Below are 11,263 nucleotides of genomic sequence, written 5' to 3'. Positions count from 1 at the left end.
TTATTATATTTTGTATGTTTGATCAATTCAAAACAATTCATAGCACAGCGCCGAATTCGCAAATAGCCGAGCAGCCCAAAAGTATGCTGTATTTCTGATCGCCAGCAGCCCGATATGATTTGTATGCGAGATTCCGGAGTGTCCAGTACGACACTTAGCCACTCGTGGCTCCCAGTAAACAAGCTAATCAGCAAGTGATAAGCTGATCGTCGGCGCATTTCCAAGCAAGTGAAAACAGTGCTACTGAAACCCTTGGAACGCGATGCGATCTGTACTGCCGACTGTGGGACTGCTGCTCCTGGTTCTGTTGCTCGGCTCCGTGTGCATTGAATCCGGCAGGGTGATATATTTCAATCCGCTGAATACTACGCAGGCCCAGGAGGCGGCCAAAAATAGCACCGATGAACTGGGCAAGGGAATGCTCCTCGATGTGCGGGGAAATCGCTGCCAACGTGGGTTCGTTCGCGATCATCATGGGCGTTGCAGAAGGGTGAGTGCTCTGCCAATCTAAATTATGTTTATTTTGCTAATTTTAACTTGTTTACCCACTTAGCGTGTCTAAAATTGGACTGCCCCACTAAGCAAAGTTAAATTGAAATGCGTGCTTATTTTGAAGTCTGTTCGCCGCCAGAGATTAAGACTGTCTACCGATCTTGTAAAAACGATAGGCAGATAACAGCAATTTAAGCGAATATTACTTGTTTCTGCTTGGCAACAGCATTTCAAGATACGATTCTTATTCATATTAGTAAAGCTATTTTCTAAAATGTACGAATAATACGCCAAGTAACCATTAGGTCCATATTTATTCCTTTACTTTAAATATAAATCTGAAGATACAAAATATTCTAAAAGAAAATTAATTGTTCTAGAAAGAAACGATCTAAGGCCGTTTGCTGAAACTATTTTGGGCCATTGCATAAGTACGTATCACATGTAGACGCCTTAACCCCAGATGGCGCGATCCTAATGGACATTAACCCTTTCGCGCCGTCATGAAATCGAAGCTACGTCACATCACGTGCCGCCGATCACGAAAAGTATGATGAAATACTGTGCTCCATGGGTTCCTGCAGATACAACGCAGATACAGAACACAAGATACAATGTACAAGATACTATTCACAGAGTTCTAGGCCCGACAACTCCGGCGTCAATGAGATAACGATGAGTCGAGGAACTTTTCTGACTCAGCGCTATAATAATACCAGTCAGTTGCTCTGGAAAGACCATTATTCGGTCACATTTTCGGGAAATTTCAGCGGGTGTGCGGTGCGATAAGGAGGGCAAATATGTTGGATCTGTGACGTCCCTCGTTCCGTAATTGCCGTTAACTACTCAATGGGTTGTCGCGTGGTCAAAAAAGACCCATCACCCACACCACTCTTCCAGAAAGCCCCGATGATTGGCCAAAATAGCATTTACACGGAATTTCGCATGGCTCACTTCGCGGCGATGGTTACGAAGCTAAATTAACACCACGGATTTCTTTGTCAAAGTTCAAACGCTCTATCTATGTCGAATCAGATAGATAGTTCGCTTGGGAAACTCATCGAAAATACGGGGAGCACAAGCCAATTAACCCATGTTCTTACTCAGCTCTAAAAATAAGGGTTATCTATGCCAATGGCGTTTGCTGCCCAATCTTTTCGTGATAGGTTTCACTCCGTGCTAATCTCGGCAGAAGACGGGGCTCTTATTTATTCAGATAAGACAGTTGCTGTTAAATATTATATTTACATATCAAAATATAGTGGGTTGTAAATTTGTTATTACGGAAAATACTTTAGCTGGCACTGAAATAAACGCTTTCTTCTGGGAGCTTTACTTCGTATATTTTCTGTATTTTTAATGGCCTTTTGTTTTTTGAGTGCCTTTAGTTCAGTTTAAACACCTGGCATTTATAGTTTTACCATCTAATGGTTATGATGGTTCGGGTACATCATATAAAGTTCTGAGAAGAGTGGCGAAAAATCCCCTCTCCTATCTTCCGCAGAGAACCCCAACAAATCCCCGAAAGCGCCCGAGATTTCGACTCGAAAAGGGTATCTTTGCATACCGATACTCAACCCGCTCCTAGGCAACCGCTCGACTTCGCATGGGGTGGGAATTAAAATCGGTGCTGGGCCAGCGAAGCACTCAATTACACAGATTGCAATGGCATGGAGGCCCAGATAAGATTTTCCCCTGGTACCCCTGCGAAAAACAGGCTGGCGTATAACCACCACCCTGTTGCCAGTTTATCAACTCAATGAAAAGACAAGCGGGCAGAGCACTTAAGAAGTGCTACCCGAAGCTTGTATAAAATCAGTTAACTGCCGGCACTGGAGCAAGCCACTTGGTTAGCCCAACTTTGGTCTCTCGCGCCCTTCGAGTTACGTTTACAAACATATATACATATAATTAAAATTTGACGAGAAGGATGTCAATGCACCAGCTGCTTCTGTACTCACTGTGCCTTTGGGCCGTGGTCGTGTTTTGTGCCCCAACTCCCAGTGAATCCCGCCGAGTGATCTTCCTGAAGCCGAATGGCATCCATCGCGGCCAGATCCTGGCAACCCATGGCATGGAGAAGTCCTGCCCCAAGTGCCACATGCTGGATCATCGTGGCAATTGCCGGCGCATCATAGCTTACAATGCAGGTGGGTGTAGCATATTGACTGATATCGCGCATACACATTACGTATACGCACCGTAAACGCCTAGTCACGTTTAAGAGTAAAATACTAATAAGTGCTGTGTGTTCTGTGTGTTTTGCAGATGGCGTGCGCTGCTGAAGTAATCCGAAGTGAATCCAATCATCAAACGAATCTCGCACTCTCTCAACAAACCCTATTTATTTATCCTATTTATCTGCCTCGCACGCTAAACATTTTAATAATAAAACAAAATGCACCGCTTAGTAAGAGTGTTTATTTATTTTTTTCATGTGTTTGGCAGTGTGAATTGCGGAATGCACTTTCAATTGATTGTCAGTCAACAAGGTTGTGTGCATATTTCGGTTGCATTCCAAGAACATGCGGTTTGCGTAATCATTTGGTTTCTTATCATTTAAATGTGCATTACGCTGGGGACTCCTATAATGGCTATATATGATATCAGCGCCTCGAGTGGAATCGGAAATATTTGATAATGCCGACTTGACGCAAACGCCTTCGTTAGCTAATTATCGGGCTTTAATCGTTCTCACCTGCAATAAGTGGTTGCCTATGATTCTTTTTCCCACACTGTGGGAAAATAATAAGGGCGATATTATCTAATTTTAATACTCTAAACTTAACAGATACAATTTACTTCCTTGCAAACGTTGAGGATGTTACAACCAAATAGAAAATTGGCCCAAAAATTAATTTCCCAAAATCGGTCAAAAGGCCAAAAACGATTGCCAAGGTTTCGGTCATAAAATAATCAGTTTTTTTGCCATAACTTTTGAAATAATTGTCTGAATATGGAATGTTATACGTCGATGTGCTCGTAATTATATTTCTAATCGAACTGTGTTCAAAAATGGAAATGCTAATTTTTTGACTTTTTTTGCACATTTTGACGATGTTACCCCTTACAAAAAATGCAAAAATTGACCGAAAAATTAATTTTTTTAAATCCGTCAAAAAGTGACAGGGATGGTTAGATTTGGTAATTAGCTGCTCAAAACAGTTATTCTTTCATCTTTACGATCATTTTTGGCCAAGTTATGATTAAAATGCCCATTTAAAATATTTCAATTTTTGCCAAAATCAGTTTTTTCGAATTTCGGTCATAAAATAATCCGTTTTTTTGCCATAACTTCAAAAATAATTGTCTAAATATGGATTGTTATACATCGTTGAACTCGTAATTAAATTTCCAATCGAACTGTGTTCAAAAATGGGAATGCAAATTTTTTGCCACTTTTTGCAAATTTTGACGATGTTACCCCTTACAAAAAATGTGAAAATTGATCGAAAAATTAATTTTCCAAAATCCGCCAAAAAGTGACAGTGGTCGTTAGATTTGGTAATTAGCTGCTCAAAACAGTTATTCTTTCATCTTTACGACCATTTTTGGCCAAGTTATGATTAAAATGCCCATGTAATATATTTCCATTTTTGCCAAAATCCGTTTTTTCGAATTTCGGTCATAAAATAATCAGTTTTTTTGCCATAACTTTTGAAAGAATTGTCTGAATATGGAATGTTATACGTCGATGTGCTCGTAATTAAATTTTTAATCGAACTGTGTTCAAAAATGGAAATGCTAATTTTTTGACTTTTTTTGCAAATTTTGACGATGTTACCCCTTACAAAAAATGCAAAAATTGACCGAAAAATTAATTTTCCAAAATCCGCCAAAAAGTGACAGTGGTCGTTAGATTTGGTAATTAGCTGCTCAAAACAGTTATTCTTTCATCTTTACGATCATTTTTGGCCAAGTTATGATTAAAATGCCCATTTAAAATATTTCAATTTTTGCCAAAATCCGTTTTTTCGAATTTCGGTCATAAAATAATCAGTTTTTTTGCCATAACTTCAAAAATAATTGTCTAAATATGGATTGTTATACATCGTTGAACTCGTAATTAAATTTCCAATCGAACTGTGTTCAAAAATGGGAATGCAAATTTTTTGCCATTTTTTGCAAATTTTGACGATGTTACCCCTTACAAAAAATGCAAAAATTGACCGAAAAATTAATTTTCCAAAATCCGCCAAAAAGTGACAGTGGTCGTTAGATTTGGTAATTAGCTGCTCAAAACAGTTATTCTTTCATCTTTACGACCATTTTTGGCCAAGTTATGATTAAAATGCCCATTTAAAATATTTCAATTTTTGCCAAAATCAGTTTTTTCGAATTTCGGTCATAAAATAATCCGTTTTTTTGCCATAACTTCAAAAATAATTGTCTAAATATGGATTGTTATACATCGTTGAACTCGTAATTAAATTTCCAATCGAACTGTGTTCAAAAATGGGAATGCAAATTTTTTGCCACTTTTTGCAAATTTTGACGATGTTACCCCTTACAAAAAATGTGAAAATTGATCGAAAAATTAATTTTCCAAAATCCGCCAAAAAGTGACAGTGGTCGTTAGATTTGGTAATTAGCTGCTCAAAACAGTTATTCTTTCATCTTTACGACCATTTTTGGCCAAGTTATGATTAAAATGCCCATGTAATATATTTCCATTTTTGCCAAAATCCGTTTTTTCGAATTTCGGTCATAAAATAATCAGTTTTTTTGCCATAACTTTTGAAAGAATTGTCTGAATATGGAATGTTATACGTCGATGTGCTCGTAATTAAATTTTTAATCGAACTGTGTTCAAAAATGGAAATGCTAATTTTTTGACTTTTTTTGCAAATTTTGACGATGTTACCCCTTACAAAAAATGCAAAAATTGGCCGAAAAATTAATTTTCCAAAATCCGCCAAAAAGTGACAGTGGTCGTTAGATTTGGTAATTAGCTGCTCAAAACAGTTATTCTTTCATCTTTACGATCATTTTTGGCCAAGTTATGATTAAAATGCCCATTTAAAATATTTCTATTTTTGCCAAAATCAGTTTTTTCGAATTTCGGTCATAAAATAATCCGTTTTTTTGCCATAACTTTTGAAATAATTGTCTGAATATGGAATGTTATACGTCGATGCGCTCGTAATTAAATTTCTAATCGAACTGTGTTCAAAAAGGGGAATGCTAATTTTTTGGCATTTTTTGCACATTTTTATATATATTTGATATTACAAAAAATGCAAAAATTTACCCAAACATGAATTGCAGAGTTGAAGAGTTATGCATTAAGCCTTGTGATGGTTTTTAGCTAAGTTACGATGTTACTCATTAACACATATCACTCGAAATGAGTTCCTTTTACTTGTATGCTGTTGTTGCTTCCTAGATCAACCTCATTAGCAAAAATAGCCCTCATCGATTCTCCTAATACCCCCGTCCATTTAATGCGAATAAACGTACTTTTTCATGCGTCAGAGACGTCGGCCGTCTATCGATCACTCGAATGTGACAAAAGGCTCGTCAAGATCGAAAAATGTTTTCATATACGCAGGTAGTACGCCTAGTTATGTACGTAGTTACATACATACATAGTATGAGTAGATCGGTAGCCAAGGGCCGCCAAACTATGTATGTACCGCTACGTCAGTTGGGGGATGGGCTGGCATCTAATCAGGTATCAGATGTCGCAGGTGACTCGGCTTCGATTCGGATTCATCAAGCGCCTTATCGACATGTCAGCTGGTGAGGAGTTAATTACTGAATGAATTACCGATTTCACAACTGGCCCACAAATATTTTGCACTTAGCCAACACTGAAAGGTTACCGTTTCAAATTGATTTGCAATGGGTAAATCGAGATCCTTTCCCAATAATGCTTTAAGCATACCTATCATTCCTTCCTAGACTCTGTGGCTAAAACAAACTTAGAGACCACAGTCCATTATAATATACAATTCTGTATCTGCCATTTTAATGTGGTCTTAATTATCTTTTACTTTACTGGCCTGTAAAGAATACCTACAAGGCCTTTCGCCTCGAACTGTGATTTCTACATCGTTCTCGAACGAAGACACCAGACGGCACTGCATAATTTCAGGCTGAACCATGGACGTACCTCCGCCATAGATCACACCGGATGGGGCGTCATCGATAGAAGCGGTGGTCAGTGATCCACCCGATGACGCAGTGTCCAGGCACAAAAACTCCCCATTGCTGTGGGGGTTGTGGGGCCTTTGGGGGGCTTTGGGGGCGCCGACGCATGACGGTGGAATTTTACTACATCGACCGGCGGAGCACTCGTAAATTCCCCTGCGTTTTCGTCATGGCGAGGATCGGAAATAGCAGCCAATGGGGTTGGAGTACCAGTGCCAGGGGCAACCCGAAAGAACCGCAGACCGCAGACAATAGGTAGGTATGTGTATGATTATGGGCCCGAGGGTTTCGGCTACAGGGCCAATATCTTATCGCGTGCCAGCGGAATACCTTTGGGGCTTATCTTATCGATGTGCGGGCCGGCGGTCGCCGTCTTTGGCTATCGGCGTTGAATATCGACAGGCACAAGTTCGGAGAGCAACGGCAGTCATAAAAGCGACTCCCAAGCGGAACGAACACCCATGAAACCTATAAAATCGCGACGAAAACTACCAACTAACTTGAACTAGAATTCATAGAACGTGAACAAGTAACCAGCATACATTTTATAATCACAAGCCACAAGCGAACATCTATTTCAAATGCAAGTCCAACGTCTGCTCGTCCTCACCTTCGTGATTCTGGCCATGATCTTGGCCCAGAGGCCCCCGATCACGGAAGCCCGCCGCCTGATCTTCTACAATCCGCATTCAAGACCACTGACCAGCCAGCTCCTCGTGTCCCGCAGGATCGCGAAACCCTGTCCCGCCGGAAAAATGAGGGATCACCGGGATCGGTGTCGTCGAGCCGTCATCTTTGGACGCAGCACCTGAGCACTTGCCAGAAAAATCTCCCATTTAGTAGTAGATTTTTTTTTACCTAGTCGTAAGCTAACTTATTTTAGTCGTAGTTGCGTCACAATGTGGCCGCCGAAGTATTTATTACAATATTTATTCTGTAGCTAGTATGATGATAAGTAATAAACCGATGTCGATAAAGATAAAAACAATGGTGTCGCCGCAATTGCGCAAAGTGTTTGCCTAGGCATAAGAAAAGTTATTTATACTACAACTAGGTTGCCCAGAGATAACTCTGAATAAGCTGCAAAAAGCATGCAAGTATTAATCTGCCCCCATATTACAAGTGTGGAGTATTTTAATTTACTAAAACCTACAGAGGGAATCAATTAGGTTCCAAGGGAATTCCAAAGATGACTGCCTAATATCCTGCAGAATTCGCTTGTATGCCATGATTCACTTGGAAGAGCAGACTTCACAGTCAGCTTAAATTAGTAATAGTCAGTTGTAAAAGAAAGTACACTTCATATGTCACCAGTGTATTTCCGCTGAATATCGGAGCATCTCACCACTATCATCGTCATTTTAAGCGTTTCGGTGTCATGGGCAAACACTTTAATCTAGACCCGAATCGAGATTGTACGCGATAGGATGACATGTTTAGTAAATTGCATGCCGGAAATCAGTGACGTCAGTGATATGACGACCGGCAACGCGCCAAATAAAAGAGAGGGGAAACCTTCTTGGGGGAAACCCCTGTGGCCAATAAGTCATATGCTGCCAAACGTCAGCTACACTGTCTGCACAATTAAGGTAAGCTTAGGACATTGTGGGATTTTTTAAGGTGGAAACGGAAATAGTAAAAGTGGCATGTAAAAAATATAATAAATATTGTGTGTATTTAAAAAAAATCGCTTTTAATGTCATCGAAGGTCACAATGTGTTTGACTTCGAGTTTTGGGAGGGGAGCCCAATGAAAAACCGGAAACGCAACGGAAACGCAGGTCACTCAAACGCGATTGGCGCGAATGGTGCTCTCTATCCAGTCCATGTAGCTGCTGACCCGTGTGTACACTCCGGAAAACAACGCGGTGCCACATCGCTCCCGGCCAATGGAGACGACGCCGGCCAGGTACACATACCGATTGCCGCTGGCCGTGTTGGCCTCCACGGTCAGTGGTCCGCCGGAGTCGCCACTGCAGGAGTCCACGCCGATCTCGCCGCCGGCACACATTTGACTATCGTCGAGCATAATCTTGGTGTCGTTGTAGAAGGCCTCCTGGCATTGATCCTGCGGCTGGATGTGCAGCATCGCCTTTTGCTTGATCTTGCTGCTGCCGCTGGACTCGGTCTTGCCCCAACCGGAAACATCGGCGGCTGAGCCGGCCAGCTGATTGGCGAACCTGCCCCGCTGCGGTGGCAGGCAGACGGGCTCCAGATACTGCATTTGCAGCCAGTTCACCGGTCGTGACAGTCGCAGCAGCGCTATGTCGTTCCTGTAGTTCGATACCGAGTACTGTGCATGCGGCAGTATCCGATCGATGGGCACCCGGATGTGCGGCGGAGCACACTCCCGCACGCCATTCAGATCGTTCTCGCAGTCCGGATTGGTCTCCCGATTCCATTCACCCAAAATGGCTGCGCTCAGATTCCTGCCAAACGTGTGCGCGCAGTGGGCCGCCGTTATGAGCCACCTCTGGGCGATGAAGGATGCCCCGCACGCGTAGTCCTTGCCACCGCCCACTGTGTCGTACTCCAGCAGCGTCGTCCACGGGAACTCGAACAGTCCGGTGTTATGGCCGCCGACCACGCGGAACGAGAAGGCGGAGCCGCAGTACGGATGCTGGGGCAGCTGGTCGATTCCGCTGGGTGGGCGTGGCGTAGCGTGGACCAGCAACTTCAGCGGAGTGATCACCGCCGCGGTCGTCACATTGCTGGTCTCATTACTGATCCTGGGCGCCAGTGGCGGTATGATGTTCGTCTCACGCGGGCAGCACACCTGAGGGGATTCAATTGGGATTATAGGGAATGTTTTTGGCAAATAACAACCATTAGCTAAACTGTAGACTTGGTTGTTGTATTTCATATATGATATATTTTATGAAATATTGCTATATACTTCGTATATGATTTCAAAAAGTATGGTTTGATTGCAGGCTAATCAGAAACATGTACTGCAAATATTTATGTCGCCAATTCGCATTCATTAAGTGACGAGGCACACGATTTTCCGCTGCCTTCTCAGTAAGACGTGAATAAACGTGGGGCTAATAAAGTATTAGATAGCTTTAGTGCTATTAAAAAACATTATTCAGGTGAAGAAGATCCCAACGGAGCGTGGCAAACTGGTTGATGGTGGGGAACGTGTTTGCTGAACATCGCGCAAATATATACATACATATGGAACATATACTACTTACCAGATTGGGTCGCTGGCGGGAGAAACACTGCTGTTTGCTGGCCATTTCCATCAGCTTATCTACGGCATAAAAATCGCAGTCCTTCTTCTCGATACAGGTACCCCTGCCGAACTCCGCCGAGTTGCAGTTGCCAAAATGCATAATAGCCTCTGAAAGTGTTGAAGCGAAAATGTGTGAGGAAAGCTACGCGATGCGGTGGCTTAGCGGGAAAACTCACTGCCAAACTGCTGGGCCTCAGCCCCCAAGAGGGCCAGGAAAAGCGGTACAAGCAGGAGCAGGAGCATTTTGCGAGGCTTTCCTTCCTATGGCAGGTTTGCTATAGATTTTCGATTTTCCTATTTTCCGCTCCGATTGATTCTCGAGCTGCGTCCCCGGGGGCTGGCAATCAACTACTGATCTCTGGCGATCGGCAATCTCGAGCCGCGACCTTCGGCAGCTTTTGAGTCTCGGAGATTGGCTTTGGATTTGGCTTTTCCGTTCCCGCGGCTGCGTTGATTAGCTGCTATCGATTCTCATTGAATGCGGCTGGGCGGGAAAACCCGTTACCACCTTCCAGTCGCTCTTCCAGTCGCTCTTCCAGTCGCTCAGCAAATGCAATTGTAAGCTCGTAATTACATTCGCCTACGAGCAAAACTTCACTGGTTATCGTTGCATATTTCTTATTTTTCAGTTATCAGCTCGTAAAACCGGGAAAGTGGGAGAGAATTTGCACAGTAGTCGATGCTCTTTGTGTTTATTTTTAAAAAAGGAAAACATACGCAATACAGGCGCTTGATAAGAGGGTTAAATGCAAAATAAAAACCCTAATAAAAATATGTTTTAAAGCGAGATGAAAATAAGAATTTCTTTGAACTGCCTTTTTTATTATTTAATCTTAACAAAATACTTTGAAACTACATACTTTTGCTTTGATTTATTCTTCCCCTCTTGCTGTACAATGATAAGACTTTGAACGAATACACAAAGTACGCAAAGAGGAAAATCATTTATAAATACATATTGATTTATTATTCCCCTACCTAAGTACATGGGCTGTAAGATCAGGTTTGATATCTGTTCCGAATAGAATAATTGGTGACCAGTAGTCAGCTAATCATGAGTTAGTGATTGCTGCGCGGGAATCTCTTATTCTGGTTTTCCCAAGTCGACATCTTAACCCAGCAGACTTCTGGGGAAAAGCCGGATCGGATGCAAAACCCAGAGAACTAATATGGCAATGATACTGCTGCGGTTTTAGGTAAAAAAGCTGGCTATATTACTGTTTAGACTTTCGCTTTTAGCCAACAACGTATATGGCTGCTTCCAGTCAAGATAAATTCGCTAAAACGTATTTCAAGTACAACTCCGGACTTTTCCCATTTCCCACCCTGCACATTTTCGCACCGAAGACTCACAGCGAAATCTACGAAAATGTCACAGCAA

The 11,263-nt window shown here is 42.1% G+C and overlaps 3 protein-coding genes across 4 annotated transcripts; 2 read left to right on the top strand and 1 right to left on the bottom strand.

Moving 5' to 3' along the window:
- Window positions 1-180: 180 nt before the first annotated feature.
- Window positions 181-846, top strand: LOC6551574. The gene is made up of 2 exons (XM_001977259.3): window positions 181-490; window positions 554-846. The coding sequence occupies exons 1-2, from the start codon at window positions 263-265 to the stop codon at window positions 560-562; spliced, it is 237 nt and encodes a 78-aa protein (XP_001977295.1). The 5' UTR covers window positions 181-262; the 3' UTR covers window positions 563-846.
- Window positions 847-2,294: 1,448 nt separating this feature from the next.
- Window positions 2,295-7,633, top strand: LOC26526831. 2 transcript variants are annotated; one of them, XM_015155996.2, is made up of 2 exons: window positions 2,295-2,642; window positions 7,234-7,633. In XM_015155996.2, the coding sequence occupies exons 1-2, from the start codon at window positions 2,423-2,425 to the stop codon at window positions 7,455-7,457; spliced, it is 444 nt and encodes a 147-aa protein (XP_015011482.2). In that variant the 5' UTR covers window positions 2,295-2,422; the 3' UTR covers window positions 7,458-7,633. The 2 variants fall into 2 exon arrangements, with proteins under 2 accessions (XP_015011482.2, XP_015011483.2); XM_015155997.2 differs by lacking the exon at window positions 7,234-7,633 and adding an exon at window positions 2,761-2,901.
- Window positions 7,634-8,317: 684 nt separating this feature from the next.
- Window positions 8,318-10,418, bottom strand: LOC6551718 (serine protease easter). The gene is made up of 3 exons (XM_001977261.3): window positions 10,059-10,418; window positions 9,842-9,990; window positions 8,318-9,420 (listed from the first exon to the last, which is right to left on the bottom strand). The coding sequence occupies exons 1-3, from the start codon at window positions 10,123-10,125 to the stop codon at window positions 8,431-8,433; spliced, it is 1,206 nt and encodes a 401-aa protein (XP_001977297.1). The 5' UTR covers window positions 10,126-10,418; the 3' UTR covers window positions 8,318-8,430.
- Window positions 10,419-11,263: the final 845 nt, after the last annotated feature.

Source organism: Drosophila erecta, unplaced genomic scaffold, assembly GCF_003286155.1.
Source record: "Drosophila erecta strain 14021-0224.00,06,07 unplaced genomic scaffold, DereRS2 tig00000152-arrow-arrow-pilon, whole genome shotgun sequence".
In the NCBI taxonomy this organism is placed as follows: domain Eukaryota; kingdom Metazoa; phylum Arthropoda; class Insecta; order Diptera; family Drosophilidae; genus Drosophila; species Drosophila erecta.
This window is presented reverse-complemented; position numbering and strand designations above follow the sequence as displayed.